The following is an 18300-nucleotide window of genomic DNA, read 5'->3' on the forward strand; positions in this document are numbered from 1 at the left end:
ACTGCCACTTCTGTTTCCTCATGCAATGCTTGCTTTACGTAATCAAAGCATGCTTAGTTTACAAGACAGGCGGACTCGTGAAAAAAAAAAGGACGTGCTGTGCTTGTGCTCATTCATGAACTGTACCGTGCAGAAGCACACCTCTTTGAAGCGTGCCAGGGTCAAGGACGTATATGCTTGGGCAAATATAGGAGCACTCACACTAGTCACACAAACTACACTTTAGGGGTGACACATTCTTAGGCAAGGTACGGATTGCCTAGTGTGAGTGCGCCCTAAGTTTAGATTCTGGTCCTGAGAGTACCGTACCCAGAGGGTAAGCGGTTTTAAAGCACCCCTACACGGCCGCTTTGGACAACCCTCGGTTTGCCTGGCGAATGGTAGACCAGCGGGTGTTTTAAATTATTAGATACCTTACATTGATATTTTAAGTTTCAAATTATATAACACATTTCTGAAGAAATCAAGAGGACACTGCTTCTTTCCAACTTGCCCTGCGTAATAGTTCTCAAAATTCAAACGGACTGCGATCTGCACAGTCCTTTACCGAGATCTAAGACCTTTCAGGTGAAAGTTATTAATGTTCTTTATGTTCATATTTTGGAAAAATTACAATGTGACATATCAGTTATTTTTGTTGTCAGATTATTTAAGACATAATGGTGATGAATGCTGGTTGGAGGGGCCCCCTGTGAGCCTATGCCTGGGGCACCTACAGACTCTAGATTCTCCACTGCTGTCACTCAGTGGAGACAGACAGACAGGAGCTGAAACAGAACGCCGGGACTGTAAATTATGGAATCTGTCCAGAAGATATCAGTGTTGGTGAGTCGCTAATGATCTCAAAGTTATTTTATGAACCTTGAACTTGAATGCTGTAGTAATAAATCTCCTCCCCCTTAGCTAACACACCTGAGATAACCTGGACAAAGGTTGTTATTCTGCGACACTGAGAGAGGACGCACTGACGGACTGACATTTAGATTCAACTTCAGAGCAAAACCAGACAGCTGCAGGAGAGAAAACTGGGAAAACGAGAAATACAAGGATACTGGAAATATCTGCACTTTAACCTGAAACTGAATCTAAAAACCGGATGAGAAATTAAAAAGAACAAAGAATACAGATCGGAATAACTTTCAGTGACAGGGAGCAAGTATCAGTTGTTTGTCTGCTTCATCTTCAGCTTGAGATAAAATGGCGTCCAAGTTAGAGGAAAATCTGTGCTGTCCGGTCTGCCTTGACATCTTTAAAGATCCAGTCGCCCTGTCCTGCTTCCACAGCTTCTGTAAAGACTGTCTGCAGAACTGCTGGAGGGAGAAGTAGAATAAGGAGTGTCCAGTTTGTAAGAGAAGATTTTCTAAGAATTGGTTAAAGAACCAGAGAGCTTCAGAGGATCTCTGCAGTCTGTACTCTGAGAAACTCAAACTCTTCTGTCTGGACCATCAGGAGCCGGTGTGTCTCATCTGCAGAGATTCACAAAAACATTCGGAGCACAGATTCAGACCCATCGATGAAGCCGGACGACAACACAAGAAGAAACTTCAGGAAACTCTGGAGCCGGTAAAGAAGAAGTTAAATGTTTGTGAACAAGTTAAAGTGAAGTTTGATCAAACAGCAGAACACATTCAGGTCCAGGCCCGACACACAGAGAGGCAGATTAAGGAGCAGTTTAAGAAGCTTCACCAGTTTCTAGAAGAGGAAGAGGAGGCCAGGCTGTGTGCACTGAGGGAGGAAGAGGAGCAGAAGAGTCAGAGGATGAAGGAGGAGATGGAGGCTCTGAGCAGAGAGATAGCAGCTCTTTCACACACAGTCAGAGACACAGAGGACGAGCTGAGAGCTGAAGACGTCTCATTCCTGAAAAACTACAAGGCTGCAGTGGAAAGAGTCCAGCAGCGCCCCCTGCTGGAGGATCCACAGCTGCCCTCAGGAGCTCTGATAGACCAGGCCAAACACCTGGGCAACCTGAGCTTCAACATCTGGAACAAGATGAAGGACATGGTCTCCTACAGTCCGGTCATTCTGGACCCCAAAACAGCTAATTCAAAATTCATCCTGTCTGAAGATCTGACCTGTGTGACACCAGGAGAGAGACAGCAGCTTCCTGATAATCCAGAGAGGTTTAATTTATTCTGCTCTGTCCTGGGCTCTGAGGGATTTAACTCAGGGACTCACAGCTGGGACGTCCAGGTTGGAGACAATACAGACTGGGTACTGGGTGTGTTAGCAGAGTCTGTAAAGAGGAAGGGAGACAAACTGTCTGGATTTTGGTTGATAAGGTTCTATGATGGTGAATACAAAGCACTCTCCTCATCACATCCAGTCTCTGTTCTCTCAGTGAAGAAGAAGCCTCAGAGGATCAGAGTGAATCTGGACTGTAACAGAGGAGAGCTGTCGTTCTCTGATCCTGATACTAACACACACATACACACCTACACACACACTTTCACTGAGAGGATGTTTCCATACATTGGAACTGGGGATGAACACTCACTGAAGATTTTGCCAGAGAAGATCTCTGTGACTGTGGAACACTAATACATGATGATGATGATGTTCTGAATCTTCGTCTCTGATTTTCTTAGGGTTGTGTGACTGCGTTGTCATGGTGATGGTGATGTTGTATTGTTGAATCATTCATTATAACTTTGAGTATTTCCACAGCAGGTAAAATCTTGATCCTGATTGGTTGGTTTGTTGGAGTCTATTTAAAGATAATCTGCTCAACGTGTTAACTGGTTAACTGTCATCTGTTGCTTCAGCTGCTGTGAACATTTGATTTCAGACTTTTTCACTTGAACTCTGAGGAGTCCCTGAAGGCATCATCTGTATCTTTGTGGTTAAGATTCTCCTGACGTCCTGAAGCTGCATCAGAAGTTGTTGCTCTGAATTAAAAAAAAACAAGCCGTTATAAAATGTAAATCTTGTATTTATTGTGATTCTTACAGAAAATAAATCAAGGATGTAGGAATATTTTGACAACCAGTGTGTTTGTAACCCGTGTGTATGTTGCGTCTGCGTTGTGTTCTGGTTGGGAATGACGGAGCAGGAGAGAGTACGTAGGTTCTGGTTCTTCTTTATGTCCTGCCTCTGTATTAACAGATAAAAATACAGAAATCCATGAGCTGTGTGTATTGTGAGTCTGCAGCGAGCGTCTCCCCTCTGACCATGCTGTAAACTGCTTTTTGTTCCTTATTCACATTCATGCTAAATTATGTAATTAAATCAACATCACTTCAAAATTAACACAATTATTTAAAAAACTATATTATCCAAAATAAAGTCAGAATAAATAAATACAACGTAGGAAAGTTAACTTTAAATAATTTCAACACTTAGACAGCAAATTAATAATAATTTAAAGACAGAAAACCGTTTTTTTAGACAATCTTGTTCACAGAAAAATGTTTTAACATCTGCATTAATATGAAGCATATAAATCCACATTAGCAGCTTTAATAGTTACATGTAGAAAACACAGCTGACAAATGTGGGGCCCGTATTAATATCAGGCATGTTCATGGACACTAGGCACCCCCCCAGTCTCATATTGTTTTTGATATTTTATTTTATTATCTTGTTCAATCATACTGTTAGATATTCCTGTACAAAGGCACTGTGATATTTTAGTTGGTACATTTGTGGGTCAAATTGAAGAGGTATCACACAGGCACTTTTGGGGCAGCTCTGGGCAGCACAGGGGTCTTGGATGCCATGCGTAGCTCAGTCGACCCAGTTGTCCGAGAGTGTGCAGCCACGCTGAGTTGATGTGTTTGTGTCTCTGTGTTTCAGACCGAAGTAAAAGAATAATCATAAAACCCATGCACGCTTGGTTCTTTGTGTACAAGTGTGCAACACAAACATTACATTAAAAAACGTCAGTAATTAACTCTTTAAATGTATTAATAAGACAAATAAACACGTCTCCATACCTGAATCAACAGAGAGAAATACAGAAATCCACGAGCTGTGTGAGTCTGCAGGAAGAATCTTCACAGATCAAAGGCAAACGCGTCATTAACGGGAGACGACGGGGTTTCCCCCCCCTCCCTGCAACAGCGCTAGCTTACCACACATACACACATTAATTAGCCGTTATTAATCAAGATGAAACTAATAAATAACTTTAAATATCGGACTCGAAACTCCGCGAAACTGACACAGGACAAGTCGAATATTACCAGGAACATAACACCACAGTTTGGTTGAATATAAATCAAACAAAAAATACTTTAATACGAGTTTATCAGCGGAGCGTGACTCATCAGTAACTTACCTCTGACCGTGCTGAAGACTGCTGTGGCGGGAGCGCGCACCGTGCACGATCATTACGCGCACGCACGTACCTCCGTCCTCACACACACACACACACACACACACACACACACACACACACACACACACACACAACCTGCTCCTCCAGGTTGGGGGTTGGGTGTGGCGCTAACAACGCAACCCCGTAAAAACCTACTGTTACAGAAACTAAAATGAGAAATCCTATTGACATCAGGCCCATTGTAGACCCCGGCCACCCAAACTCTTTGGGTGGCAGTATGACCACTTCTGATGAAAGCCGAAAGGAAGTCAGGAGTGCGAAAGAGGGCCTACTAGGGCCTAAAACCAAGATCCGAATTGGAGCATGGAACGTCCGAACCATGTTTGAGACAACCAAGACAGCACAAGTCCTCAATGAGATGAAAAGGTACCACCTAGACATCCTGGGGATAAGTGAGAGTCACTGGACCGGCTCCGGTCGTCAAGTCCTGCATGATGGGTCTGTCATCCTCCATTCTGGCCACGAGAACAACCACACACATGGTGTAGCCATCTTAATCTCCAAGGAGAAGGCCAAAACCTTGCTGGAGTGGGAACCAGTAAGTGAAAGGCTGATCCGAGTACGCCTCAACTCAAAGTACTGCAAACTCACCATCTTACAGTGCTATGCACCAACCAACGAGGCTGAGGAGGAGGTCAAAGAAGACTGGTATGAACAACTGCAAATGGCGGTTTCAAAGGTACCCCAAACACAACTTTCTTCTCCTAACTGGTGACATGAATGCCAAAGTGGGAACCGACAATTCCAACAACAAGAGGGCAATGGGCAGGCATGGATGTGGCAAAAGAAACAACAATGGTGAACGCCTTGTTGATTTCTGCATGAACAACAACCTGGTCATCAGCGGTACCATCTTCCCAAACAAGAACATCCATAAGCTCACATGGCAGTCACCTGATGGTAGGACCATCAACCAAATCGACCACATCATCATTAATGGTAAATGGCGCAGGTCACTGCAAGATGTTAGAGCTTACCGGGGTGCAGATGCCTATAGCGACCACCACCTAATCGCTGCCACCATTAAACACAAGTTAAAGAAGTCAATCCCAAAAAGCCACCGGCAGAAGAAACTGGACATTGCAAAACTCCAGTATCCAAAGAAAAACAAGGAGTTTGTGTTGGAACTCAGAAACCGCTTCAGCACGCCAGAGGCTTCCTCTGAAATGGAAGAAGAACCCACCATAAACAGCAAATGGAACTATCAAGACCATATACTCTGAAACAGCACAAAAGGTCCTGGTCTTCAAACAGAAAGGGGCCAAAGAATGGATATCAGCTAACACTTGGCAGAAAGTTGAAGAGAGGAAGCAGCTGAAGGCAAAGATACTGAGCACCAAGTCCCAACGACTCCTCGAGAAAGCCAAGATGTCCTATAAAAACAAGGACAGAGAGGTGAAGAGGAGTGCTAGGAGAGACAAAAGGGTTTTTGTTGAACACCTGGCAAGTGAAGCCGAGAAAGCTGCAGCCTATGGAAACCTGGGCACAGTGTACAAAATCATAAAGGGACTCTGTGGCAAATGTACAAACCAAACTACGCATGTTAGGGATAAGAATGGCAACATCTCTACATCAGAGAGTGAACAAGCAGCCAGATGGGTTCAACACTTCCAGGAAGTACTCAACCTCCCTGAGCCAGAACAACCAGCCAACATCACAACAACAGAGGATATCCTGGAAATCAACACCAACCCCCCTGACTCTGCTGAGGTTAAAGCTGCCATCCAAACCCTGAAGAGTGGCAAGGCATGTGGCATAGATGCTGTTCATGCTGAGATGCTCAAGGCCGACATTCCAACATCAACACGAGTGCTGACAGACCTATTCCAAAACATTTGGAACAGCAACACCATCCCTGAAGACTGGTCCAAAGGTCTTATAGTCAAAGTCCCCAAGAAAGGCAACACCAAGAACTGTGACAACTGGTGTGGAATCACCCTTCTGTCTGTTCCAAGCGAGGCATTCTGCAGAATCCTTCTTAACTGGATGGAGACAGCCATTGACACCAGGATCAGACAGGAGCAAGCAGGCTTCAGGAAGGGAAGAGGATGTATGGACCAGATCTTTGCTCTCCGTAACATCATAGAGCAGTGCTTGGAGTGGAACACACCCCTCTACATCAACTTTGTGGACTTCAGGAAGGCCTTCGACAGTGTCCACCGAAACACCCTCTGGAAGATACTGCACTCCTATGGAATACCATCAAAGATCATCTCAATCATAAAAACATTCTATGAACATTTTGAGTGTAGTGTCATCATGGGAAATGACCTCTCTGAGTGGTTTTCCGTGCAGTCCGGAGTGAGACAGGGGTGCATCATCTCCCCTATCCTCTTCCTGGTCGCCATAGACTGGATCACAACCAACACCACAGCAGACAGACCCAGAGGCATCCAGTGGACTCTGTTCTCCCAGCTGGAAGACCTTGACTTCGCTGACGATCTTGCTCTCCTATCAACCAACCAGTACAACATGCAGGCTAAAACTGATAGGCTGAACAACTTTGCCAGACAAGTTGGGCTCAGTATCAACACCTCCAAAACACAAGTGATGTGTGTCAACTCCATCCCCACAGCACCCATCCTTGTTAATGAGGAACCACTTGAGTTTGTGGAAGATTTCACCTATCTGGGAAATCTCATCAGTAAGGACAGCGGGGCATCAAAAGACATCAAAGCAAGGCTGGGAAAGGCTCAGGGTGCCTTCTCCCAACTCCGTCCCATCTGGAGATCAAAACAATACAGCCTTAAAACAAAGATGCTCCTATACAACAGCAATGTAAAGTCTGTTCTTCTGTACGGTTCAGAGAGCTGGCGAGTTATCAAAACAGACAGGAGGAGAATGGAAGTGTTCCATAATGGATGCCTCCGACGAATGTGCCAGATCTTTTGGCCTAATAAGATCTCCAACAATGACCTTTACAAAAAAAGCCGGAGCATCACCAAGGAGATTACGCACACACGCCTGAGATGGCTAGGACATGTGTTGAGGATGGAGCAGGACCGCATCACAAAAGTCGCCTTAAGATGGACACCACCAGGCAAAAGAAAACCTGGGAGGCCAAAAACCACCTGGTGCAGAACTGTGACACAAGAGCTGGAACAGATGAACCTGTCATGGGGAGAGGCCCAACATGCTGCCAGGGACCGAATTCAATGGAGAGTGCTCATTGAAGCCTTATGTCCCATAGGGGACGAAGAGGAGTAATTGTAATAATAATAATTATGTTAAAGGTCACATATTATAAAAATCACACTTCACCATGTTTTTTTAACACTAGTATGTGGCTCTAGTCTGTCTACAAACCCCCCAATGATGAGAAAAGTCCATCCTCTCTGTCTTTTACATGTTCCACTTTTAAAAAAATGTGTGCTCAAACAGGCCGTTACTTAGCATGGTCACGTAAAGTTTCTGGATCTGTTTTAAAGCATTAAAGAAAGAGATGTTGGTTGCAGCACGACACACATGCACCCACCCATAGGCGTAGATTTTGGGGGGGACACAGGGGATGTGTAGATTTGTCCCCCTCAAAAAAAATTGTTTTTTTAAAAGGTCGGAAAAAAATATCGGGGGCCTAAAAACATTTATATATCCTTCTGACCTGTAAATACGTTTCCCAATCATTTCAGACACCCCTATAGTGGACCATACCATCTTAACCTTGCCGCACAGTCACACGCACGTGCGCAGGCACGTTACTCTCGCTCATGCTTGGTCAATGGATCAGTTCCGGTCAGGTTAGGAGTCGTGGTCTTTATACAGTCTATGGTCGCGGGCGCAGACAGTGACAAGACAAAGCAAGAGCAACAGGTTGGTGTTTGCATTAGTGTCCCATTAACTGTATAGAGGTGACACCACAAAGTATGCAAGTTAATGTCCGACGAGGTGTCCAATTATCAGTAATGAATGGACGACGTGGAGGCGAGAACCAGAGAGCTTCTGAACCAGCATAACTAAATAACATTGTTTAAGTTATCACTCATTTAACTTTTAACCATGATTTATTGATTAAGAGTTAAGTGTTAAACAACACAGAACAGAAGTCCCTAAAGTCCGCTGTCATTGTGATGTTTGGCAGTGTTACGTTATTGCTTTATTCATTGTGTAATCGTTCTGTCCTCTGCCTGCCAACATTTTAATAAAAACAGCAGGCTATAAATCTACATGCCTTAATGATATTATTCTTTATATAGCCTGCTTATCAATTGATTTTAAGTACAATAAACACGGACAATATCCAACCGCATTTTTTCCAAATAGTGAGTGAAAGATTAGTCAGCCATAACAGTGGCTTTTATGTAGTTTTAAATTTTGGATATTAAGGCTATAACAAGGTGTCATTCTCTAATAGATTTGATTAGAGATGTACATGATTCCTAAAAAAACATCCCAAAACACCTGTAATGTTTTGAATATGCAAAAAGTTATGAACAACACAGTTGAATAATTAATAGTAATTCCAAAAATAATTATAATTTCCTATACATAGTAAAGAAATTTCCGCCATAAATTAATTCAGAAAAGGCACAAATTGTTGCATAAAAATTCACCAGAATGCAGGAAATGAAGTGTTTGACCACCCGCTGAAAATTTGTCCCCCCCAATGTTGAATCCAAACCTACGCCCTTGCACCCACCTTCAACTCAGTAGAGATTTCCTCTGCAACGGTGGCCAGCTAAGAGCCCTTCCACAGTTGCGCTATTAAACCACCAGGTGGCGACAAACTAATGTAAATGTGACAGCCACATCAATTTTGCAGAAATTCAACATAGAGGTTAATTCTAACTCTGTTACACTGCTTGAAAAGTGCAGTTAAGGTTTAAAGAAGATTAAGTGTATTAATTGCACGAGGAACAGGAGACAGTACTGTTCCTGTTGGTCTTCGCCCTGGGCAGCCTGAACCTCCGACCAGAGGGGAGAAGAACAAAGTCCTCCAAGAGAGGACGACGGTCACAGCTGGCCAAGATCGACTTTGCTCTCCTCACAATTTGTCTGTTTCAGATATCTGACAATGAAAGCCTCTGAGTGCTGATTATTGTACTTGCTGTTTTAATAATACTGGACAGACGGTTTGTGTTGTGTACTGAAAGGTTATTACCATGATATGAAAACAAAAGGTTAAAAATGCAATTCAAGTCAACATTCTCCACAGGTGTGCCTTTGATTAGAGTTGGGAAAGGTTGAATGGGAGGTTTTCCGTAAGTTGATGGGCATCTCTTTAGTTTTATTAATGTTGAGTTTCAGACTAATTAAAACAGTGTTGTCTGCAAACGTTGGGAGAAGCCTGTTGTCAAAGTTGCTCCTGCAGTCATTTGTATATAAAATATACAGTGAAGGGGACAGGACACACACCTGGGATTGGCCTGTGGATGACAACCGCTTCACTAGTAGAGCACCAGTTGTCCTGACTGCCTGGGGCCTGCAAGATAAGAAGTCCAAGATCCATTTCACCAACCCAGTATCAAGGTTACAAGTGGACAGCAGTTTATTTTCTAAAATGTGGGGTTGGATCGCATTAAAAGCAGAGGAGAAATCTACTAATAAAAGCCTTGAATGTGTTTTGTGACAGGATGACCGTTGTTTGAGCCAAATGCTGACGTGGGGGTAAGACATGTTTTTCCAACAAAGAGCAATGAGACGTTTGGCATGAATTAAGCACAGGTCAACCAGTATAGTTTCATGTCTTCCCCAACATAAATATTCAGAGTATAGGCCCAAGATGCAGAGTTTTGGACTCAGGTGTCTGGAATGTCTGGGTTACATTCATTTATTTTTACCGGTTATATAAGTCCTCATTATCCAGTTGTATTGAATCAATTTCAGTCTAGTATTTATGTACTGTTCCAGTATATATGCACTACGTTAGTGTGTGACACAGCCATAGAGTTCTATACAATCCGACCAATAGAGTTGCCCCCTGCTGGAAATTAGAACTAATACAGGTTTATGAATGCATGTTTGTAGGGGCTACATCCTCCTCTAAATGTCCCAAATCTCCTCCATGCAGAGCAACATGGACTCAGATCTTCAGGAGAAAATTAGGAAACTGTGGACCCAAAAACTGAAGCTACAAACTAAAACAAAGAAAAACAACATCTTCTTTGTTATGAATGAAAATCACCTTCATCAGTCTTCAATGTTCAGACTCGTCACACCAGAGATATTTAATCTGTGTATAACAGACGCTGTTACAGGCCTGATGACGTGGTGACGTATCGTTAGCTTGCTGTTAGTTAAAGGGGAAATGTGCAGATGTTTAACCAGCTGTGTATCACTACAGTAGAGATATTATATGTAAATGAACAATGTGTCACTCCCTCAGTGTTAACTGTGAGGAAAGCTTCCTGCTCATGTACGGGCCGATTCAAACTACAACCTGTACTTCTGCATTTTTTCTGTGCCTGATCACGGAGAGGCGCACTGAGAGAGGGGCGGAGCCAGAGTCAAGACATCACATCTGAGATGAGCTGGTGATAATATAGTGATCAATCCACTGTTTTCCAACAGACAAACATGGACTTGGAGCTGCTGACTCTCATCCCAGCTGCTTCACACTGCAAACAGCATCAATGCCTGCTGGAGGTGCCAGCATGAGGAAACCAATAAAACCACATCAGCTGCAAAAAGCAAACTGGAAACCTTCCTCCCCCCGGCGGCACCTTGAGATCAGTCGGTCATGTTAACAGTGTGCTCTCATTGTATATTATGATTTTGTTTTGTTAAAGTCACTAATGAGATAATGTTGTTTTGTTTCCTGTTTGTTTTCTTTATTGATTGATCTGATTGAACTGGCACGCGACAAGTAATGTGGGTGTGTACATTTATTTTTGATTGGTTGTTTAATAAAATCACCTTGAGTGAGCACAGCTGCTACTGCTGTGTTTTTGCAATCAGTCACGTCGTTGCGTCTACTCTGTGAACAGGTTATGGGCCCAGCTAAGTAAAGTCAAGAAGTCAAGAGTTTTTTGTTTGTTTGTTTGTTTTGTAACGTACTGAAGTAACGTCATGAGTGCGCCTAGAAGAACAGAACCTGGCGGTCGCTGGTCGAGGCTTTTATTTGACGGGGATGAAAAGAATTATGAACTTTGGGAGGTGAAGTTTTTGGGACACCTCCGGCTGCAAGGCCTGAAAAAGATTATTACCACGGAGCCCGAGGGTGTGGAGACACCAGAAGAAGCGGCCTCAAATGCTGAGGCCTATGCAGAATTGATCCAGTTCTTGGACGATAAAAGTTTGTCGCTTGTAATGCGAGAAGCAGCTGACGATGGGCGCGCAGCGCTAAAGATTTTGAGAGACTATTATGCAGGTAAAGGAAAGCCGAGAATAATAAGTCTTTATACTGAGCTGACCTCGCTTCAAAAATCAAGCAGCGAGAATGTGACTGAATATGTTATCCGTGCAGAAACTGCTATCACAGCATTACGGAGTTCTGGAGAGACTTTGAATGACGGGCTGTTGGTGGCTATGGTTCTAAAGGGGCTTCCTGAAACTTTCAAACAGTTTGCCATCCATATTACGCAATCGGATGACCGGATAACGTTTGCAGAATTCAAAACAAAGCTTCGAAGCTACGAGAACATTGAAAAGATGCGTGCTCCAGCAGCAGAGGACAATGTAATGGCTGTGCGTACAAGACAGAGGCCTACGAGACCCGCAAGTGCAGGCTCAACTGAACAGGGAGCTGAACGGGCTGCAGCGGACGTGGTGTGCTACAGGTGCGGACAGAAGGGACACATTGCTCGCGCTTGTCAGCGCAAACTGTGGTGCAGCCAATGCAAGAGCAACACTCATCGCGATGTAAACTGCAAGAGGAGACGACGCCAGGACGCAACATGGAGAGCCACCGGCACCAATGAAGGGACCGACGAATACGTATTCCTGGTGACCGATGGGGCGGCAGGATTCCAGCCAAGCAGCCAGGGTGTCGACGCGAGGGGCCTGATGGTTGACTGCGGGGCAACCTCGCATATTGTCACCGACATCTCCAGGTTCAAGAGGTTCGATGACGAGTTCCAGGCCGGGACTCATTGCATGGAGCTGGCTGACGGCACAAGGTGCAGGGGAGTAGCAGAGCGCAGAGGTGATGCTGAGATCTGCTTGGTGGACAGTCGCGGACGTCACCTCAAAACAACGCTGAGACGGGCGCTTTACATTCCCTCTTACCCACAGGATATATTCTCGGTGCAAGCAGCGGCTTCCAGCAGGGCATGCGTGACTTTCAAGAAAGGCGAGGACATTCTGGTGCACAATGACGGTACAAAATTTCCCATTCACGTACATGATAGACTATATTACTTGCATACAGTACCTAATGGATGTGATGACAGATTGAATGGCTGTTATGATTTAAAGCAATGAGATATTAGGGCACTGTAATTTTGATGATGTGCAGAGGTTAGAAGGGGTTGTTGATGTCATGAAAATTAAAGGTCCAGTAAACAAACATCAAACTTGTGAAGTGTGCATCCAAGGCAAGTTTACGCAAAGCCGAAACCGAAAGCCTGATGTGCGGGCCAAAATACCTCTAGAGCTAGTTCACACAGATTTGGCCGGTCCAATTCACCCAGAGTCCAGAGAGGGATACAAATATGTTTTGTCATTCACTGATGATTTTTCCAGTGCCGTGTTTGTATATTGTCTTAAGCGTAAAAGTGATACACTACAAGCAACAGAGAGGTTTCTTGCCGATACGGCGCCATATGGTAAAATTCAAAGTCTTCGATCTGACAATGGCACTGAGTTTACTTCAAATCCTTACAAAACTTTGTTGGTTACGCATGGTATTAGACACGAGACCTCTGCTCCATATTCTCCCCACCAAAATGGTACAGCAGAGAGAAATTGGCGTACACTTTTTGACATGGCACGGTGCATGATAATAGAGAGTGAGTTGCCAAAAGGTTTATGGCCTTATGCGGTGCAGACAGCAGCCATAACCAGGAACAGGTGTTTTAATACGCGCACCAAACAGACTCCAGTTCAGATGTTAACGGGGAGACGGCCCAACCTATCCAGGATGCAAAAGTTTGGTTCAGAGTGTTTTGCTTATAAACAAGATAAAAGAAAGCTGGATTCAAGATGTGAAAGGGGTGTTTTTATCGGTTATGATAAAAGCAGTCCAGCTTACATGGTTTATTTTCCTGACAGCAGGAAAGTGCAAAAGCACAGATTAGTCAAGTTTCTTCCTAAGACCAGTGTTGAGCAACAGACTCAAACTAGCATTGTTGAGGATGGTGATGATGTTCTTGAGCAGAAGGTCAATAGGCCTATAACTAGGCAGGATGTAAATGCAAGTCCAGCAAGTGACCAGGTTTCAGTTAAAGAGGAGGAACTGAGAAGTAGTCCTCAGACCCAAACAGTTGAATCTATGCCTGAGCCTACAAGGTACCCTTCTAGAGTAAGGAAGAGGCCAGACTATTTCCACAACTGTGTTTCTCAACAGGCATCTGATGAAGAAACTGATCAGGTTCAGATTAACATAGATTACTGTTATAGAGTGACATGTAATATACCTGTAACTTTCACAGAAGCTGTAACCTCAGACAGATCAAAAGAGTGGGTCACTGCTATGGATGAGGAGATGCAGTCACTTAAAGAAAATCACACATTTACCCTAACTAGCTTGCCTGAAGGTAAGAAAGCAGTGGGGGGTAGGTGGGTTTACGCGATCAAGAACAACATGGATGGATCTGAAAAGTGCAAAGCACGTTACGTGGCTAAAGGATACAGTCAGAAGAGAGGTGTAGATTATGAAGAGACCTTTTCCCCTACAGCTAATCTGACAAGTATCCGAGTGATAATACAAAAAGCAGCACAAGAAAATCTGATTCTGCACCAAATGGATGTAAAAACTGCCTATCTAAATGCACCAATAGATCATGAAATTTACATTGAACAGCCAGAGGGCTACGAAATAAAATCTGGCACAAATGAAAAATTGTTTTGTAAATTGGAAAGATCATTGTATGGGTTGAAACAATCTGGCAGAAATTGGAACAAGGTACTACATGAGTACTTGACCAAAAACAATTTTGAGCAGAATCAAGCTGACCACTGTGTTTATTCATGGGAAACACCCAATGAAAAAGTTATCATTGTGATATGGGTTGATGATTTATTGATTGCGGCAAGTGATGAGAATGTTCTCAGACATGTGAAGAACATGCTTACGGAAAGATTCAAAATGATTTGACACTCTATGTCAACAAGGTGAGAGCAAGTGGGGGTGTTAACAGTGTGCTCTCATTTTATATTATGATTTTGTTTTGTTAAAGTCACTAATGAGATAATGTTGTTTTGTTTCCTGTTTGTTTTCTTTATTGATTGATCTGATTGAACTGGCACGCGACAAGTAATGTGGGTGTGTACATTTATTTTTGATTGGTTGTTTAATAAAATCACCTTGAGTGAGCACAGCTGCTACTGCTGTGTTTTTGCAATCAGTCACGTCGTTGCATCTACTCTGTGAACAGGTCAAATAAGAATAGGTCTCTGTGTCTGTGTGCGTGGGCGGAGCTGGGTCTGATGGTCAGCGCTGAGTGAGTGAGTGACGTTATGTTACACATATTGCGGTTTAGTGATAGCGTCTCAGTCCGACCAAAGCTGCTTTATCAAAAACAGACACGCTTAAGATATCATCTACAAGCCTTATCAATGGAATCAACATATCACAATAAAAACAGTGTTCCTGCTCTGAAGAAGCTCCGCCCCCTCACCTGTCTCACCTGAGACAAACCAGGAAACAGGCTGTTATTCTGCCTCACTCTGAAGAGACACACACGCTGACAGACGGACCGACCTGCAGACACAAACCAGCACGACTTCCACTGAGAGAGGACAGGAGGAGGAGGGGATACTGGGAGTACTTGTTATACTGGGATACTGGGAATACCAACACTTCAACCTGCTACTGAATCCACAAACTGAACGTGGCTTCCTGTTTCTCTGCTCTGTCTTCAGCTTGAATCTGAGATAAAATGGCGTCCAAGTTAGAGGAAGATCTGTGCTGTCCAGTCTGCCTCAACATCTTTAAAGATCCAGTGATGCTGTCCTGCAGCCACAGCTTCTGTAGAGTGTGTGTGAAGGACTGTTGGAAGAAGAAGGATAATAAGGAGTGTCCACTCTGTAAGAGAAGATTTTCTAAGAATATCTTACCTCTGAACTTTGCTTTAAAGAACCTGTGTGAGAGTTTTGTGCAGGAGAGAGATCAGAGCGCTTCAGAGGATCTCTGCAGTCTGCACTCTGACAAACTCAATCTCTTCTGTCTGGACCATCAGGAGCCAGTGTGTCTCGTCTGCAGAGATTCAGAAAAACACTCGGAGCACAGATTCAGACCCATCGATGAAGCTGCTCAAGAACACAAGAAGAAACTTCAGGAAACTCTGGAGCCGGTAAAGAAGAAGTTAAAAGTTTGTAAACGAGTTAAAGTGAAGTTTGATCAAACAGCAGAACACATTCAGGTCCAGGCCCGACACACAGAGAGGCAGATTAAGGAGCAGTTTAAGAAGCTTCACCAGTTTCTAGAAGAGGAAGAGGAGGCCAGGCTGTGTGCACTGAGGGAGGAAGAGGAGCAGAAGAGTCAGAGGATGAAGGAGGAGATGGAGGCTCTGAGCACAGAGATAGCAGCTCTTTCACACACAGTCAGAGACACAGAGGATGAGCTGAGAGCTGAAGACGTCTCATTCCTGAAAAACTACAAGGCTGCAGTGGAAAGAGTCCAGCAGCGCCCCCTGCTGGAGGATCCACAGCTGCCCTCGGGAGCTCTGATAGACCAGGCCAAACACCTGGGCAACCTGACCTTCAACATCTGGAACAAGATGAAGGACATGGTCTCCTACACTCCGGTCATTCTGGACCCAAACACTGCTCGTCCAGTCCTCATCCTGTCTGAAGATCTGACCTGTGTGAGACGAGGAGAGAGACAGCAGCTTCCTAATAATCCAGAGAGGTTTGATCATAACTGGTCTGTCCTGGGCTCTGAGGGCTTTAACTCAGGGACTCACAGCTGGGACGTCCAGGTTGGAGACAATACATGCTGGGACCTGGGTGTGTTAGCAGAATCTGTAAAGAGGAAAGGAGTCATACAGTCTGGATTTTGGTTTGTATGGTTCTATGGTGGTGAATTCGGAGCACGCTCCCCATCACATCCAGTCACTGATCTCTCAGTGAAGAAGAAGCCTCAGAGGATCAGAGTGAATCTGGACTGTAACAGAGGAGAGCTGTCGTTCTCTGATCCTGATACTAACACACACATACACACCTTCACACACACTTTCACTGAGAGGATGTTTCCATTCATTAGCACTGGTGATAAACTGAAGATTTTACCAGAGAAGATCTCTGTGACTGTGGAACACTAATACATGATGATGATGATGATGATGATATTCTGAATCTTCGTCTCTGATTCTCTTAGGGTTGTGCGACTGCGTTGTCATGGTGATGGTGATGTTGTTTTCTTGAATCATTCATAAGAACTTTGAGTATTTCCACAGCAGGTAAAATCTTGATCCTGATTGGTTGGTTTGTTGGAGTCTATTTAAAGATAATCTGCTCAGCGTGTTAACCGGTTAACTGTCATCTGTTGCTTCAGCTGCTGTGAACATTTGATTTCAGACTTTTTCACTTGAACTCTAAGGAGTCCCTGAAGGCATCATCTGTATCTTTGTGGTTAAGATTCTCCTGACGTCCTGAGGCTGCATCAGAAGTTGTTGCTCTGAATTAAAAAAAAAAAGAAGCTGTCATAAAATGTAAATCTTATGTTTATTGTGATTTTTACAGAAAATAAATCAAGGATGCATGAATATTTTGACAACCAGTGTGTATGTTGCGTCTGCGTTGTGTTCTAGTTGGGAATGACGGAGCAGGAGAGAGTACGTAGGTTCTGGTTCTTCTTTACGTCCTGCCTCTGTATAAATCCATGAGCTGTGTGTGTTGTGAGTCTGCAGCGAGTGTCTCCCCTCTGACCATGCTGTAAACTGCTTTTTGCTAAATTATGTAATTAAATCAACATCACTTCAAGATTAACACAATTATTTAAAAAACAATATTATCCAAAATAAAGTCAGAATAAATAAATACAACGTAGGAAAGTTAACTTTAAATAATTTCAACACTTAGACAGCAAATTAATAATAATTAAAAGACAGAAAACCATTTTTTAGACAATCTTCTTCACAGAAAAATGTTTTAACATCTGCATTAATATGAAGCATATAAATCCACATTAGCAGCTTTAATAGTTACATGTAGAAAACACAGCTGACAAACATTACATTAAAAAACGTCAGTAATTAACTATTTAAATGTATTAATAAGACAAATAAACACGTCTCCATACCTGAATCAACAGAGAGAAATACAGAAATCCACGAGCTGTGTGAGTCTGCAGGAAGAATCTTCACAGATCAAAGGCAAACGCGTCATTAACGGGAGACGACGGGGTTTCCCCCCCTCCCTGCAACGGCGCTAGCTTACCACACATACACACATTAATTAGCCGTTATTAATCAAGATGAAACTAATAAATAACTTTAAATATCGGACTCGAAACTCCGCGAAACTGACACAGGACAAGTCGAATATTACCAGGAACATAACACCACAGTTTGGTTGAATATAAATCACACAAAAAATACTTTAATACGAGTTTATCAGCGGAGCGTGACTCATCAGTAACTTACCTCTGACCGTGCTGAAGACTGCTGTGGCGGGAGCGCGCACCGTGCACGCTCATTACGCGCACGCACGTACCTCCGTCCTCACAAACACACACACACACACACACACACACACACACACACACACACAGAAAACAAGAAATATAATGAAAAATTAGTGTTTTGGTGAAATTAATAAGCTGTCTGTATCAACCTGTTACATATACACCCCACCCTCCACCTCATACATCTCATCATGAAAGAAGAAAAGGAAAACGTAGGCGCTATATACAAGTTTACAAGTCA

The 18300-nt window shown here is 43.5% G+C and overlaps 2 protein-coding genes across 2 annotated transcripts; both read left to right on the plus strand.

Moving 5' to 3' along the window:
• Positions 1–939: 939 nt before the first annotated feature.
• LOC132978412 (nuclear factor 7, brain-like) lies at positions 940–2973 on the plus strand. The gene is given in 1 exon segment (XM_061043619.1): positions 940–2973. A coding segment is annotated over 1 exon segment (1341 nt). The 5' UTR covers positions 940–1197; the 3' UTR covers positions 2539–2973.
• Positions 2974–15069: 12096 nt separating this feature from the next.
• On the plus strand, positions 15070–17150 carry LOC132978405 (nuclear factor 7, brain-like). The gene has a single exon (XM_061043612.1). It carries the CDS (start codon positions 15313–15315, stop codon positions 16693–16695), a length of 1383 nt encoding a protein of 460 aa, XP_060899595.1. The 5' UTR covers positions 15070–15312; the 3' UTR covers positions 16696–17150.
• Positions 17151–18300: the final 1150 nt, after the last annotated feature.

Source organism: Labrus mixtus, chromosome 8, assembly GCF_963584025.1.
Source record: "Labrus mixtus chromosome 8, fLabMix1.1, whole genome shotgun sequence".
Taxonomy (NCBI): domain Eukaryota; kingdom Metazoa; phylum Chordata; class Actinopteri; order Labriformes; family Labridae; genus Labrus; species Labrus mixtus.

Coding starts and splice junctions, on each gene's coding strand:
- LOC132978405 (XM_061043612.1), top strand. CDS start 15,313: ATGGCGTCCAAGTTAGAGGAAGATCTGTGCTGTCCAGTCTGCCTCAAC.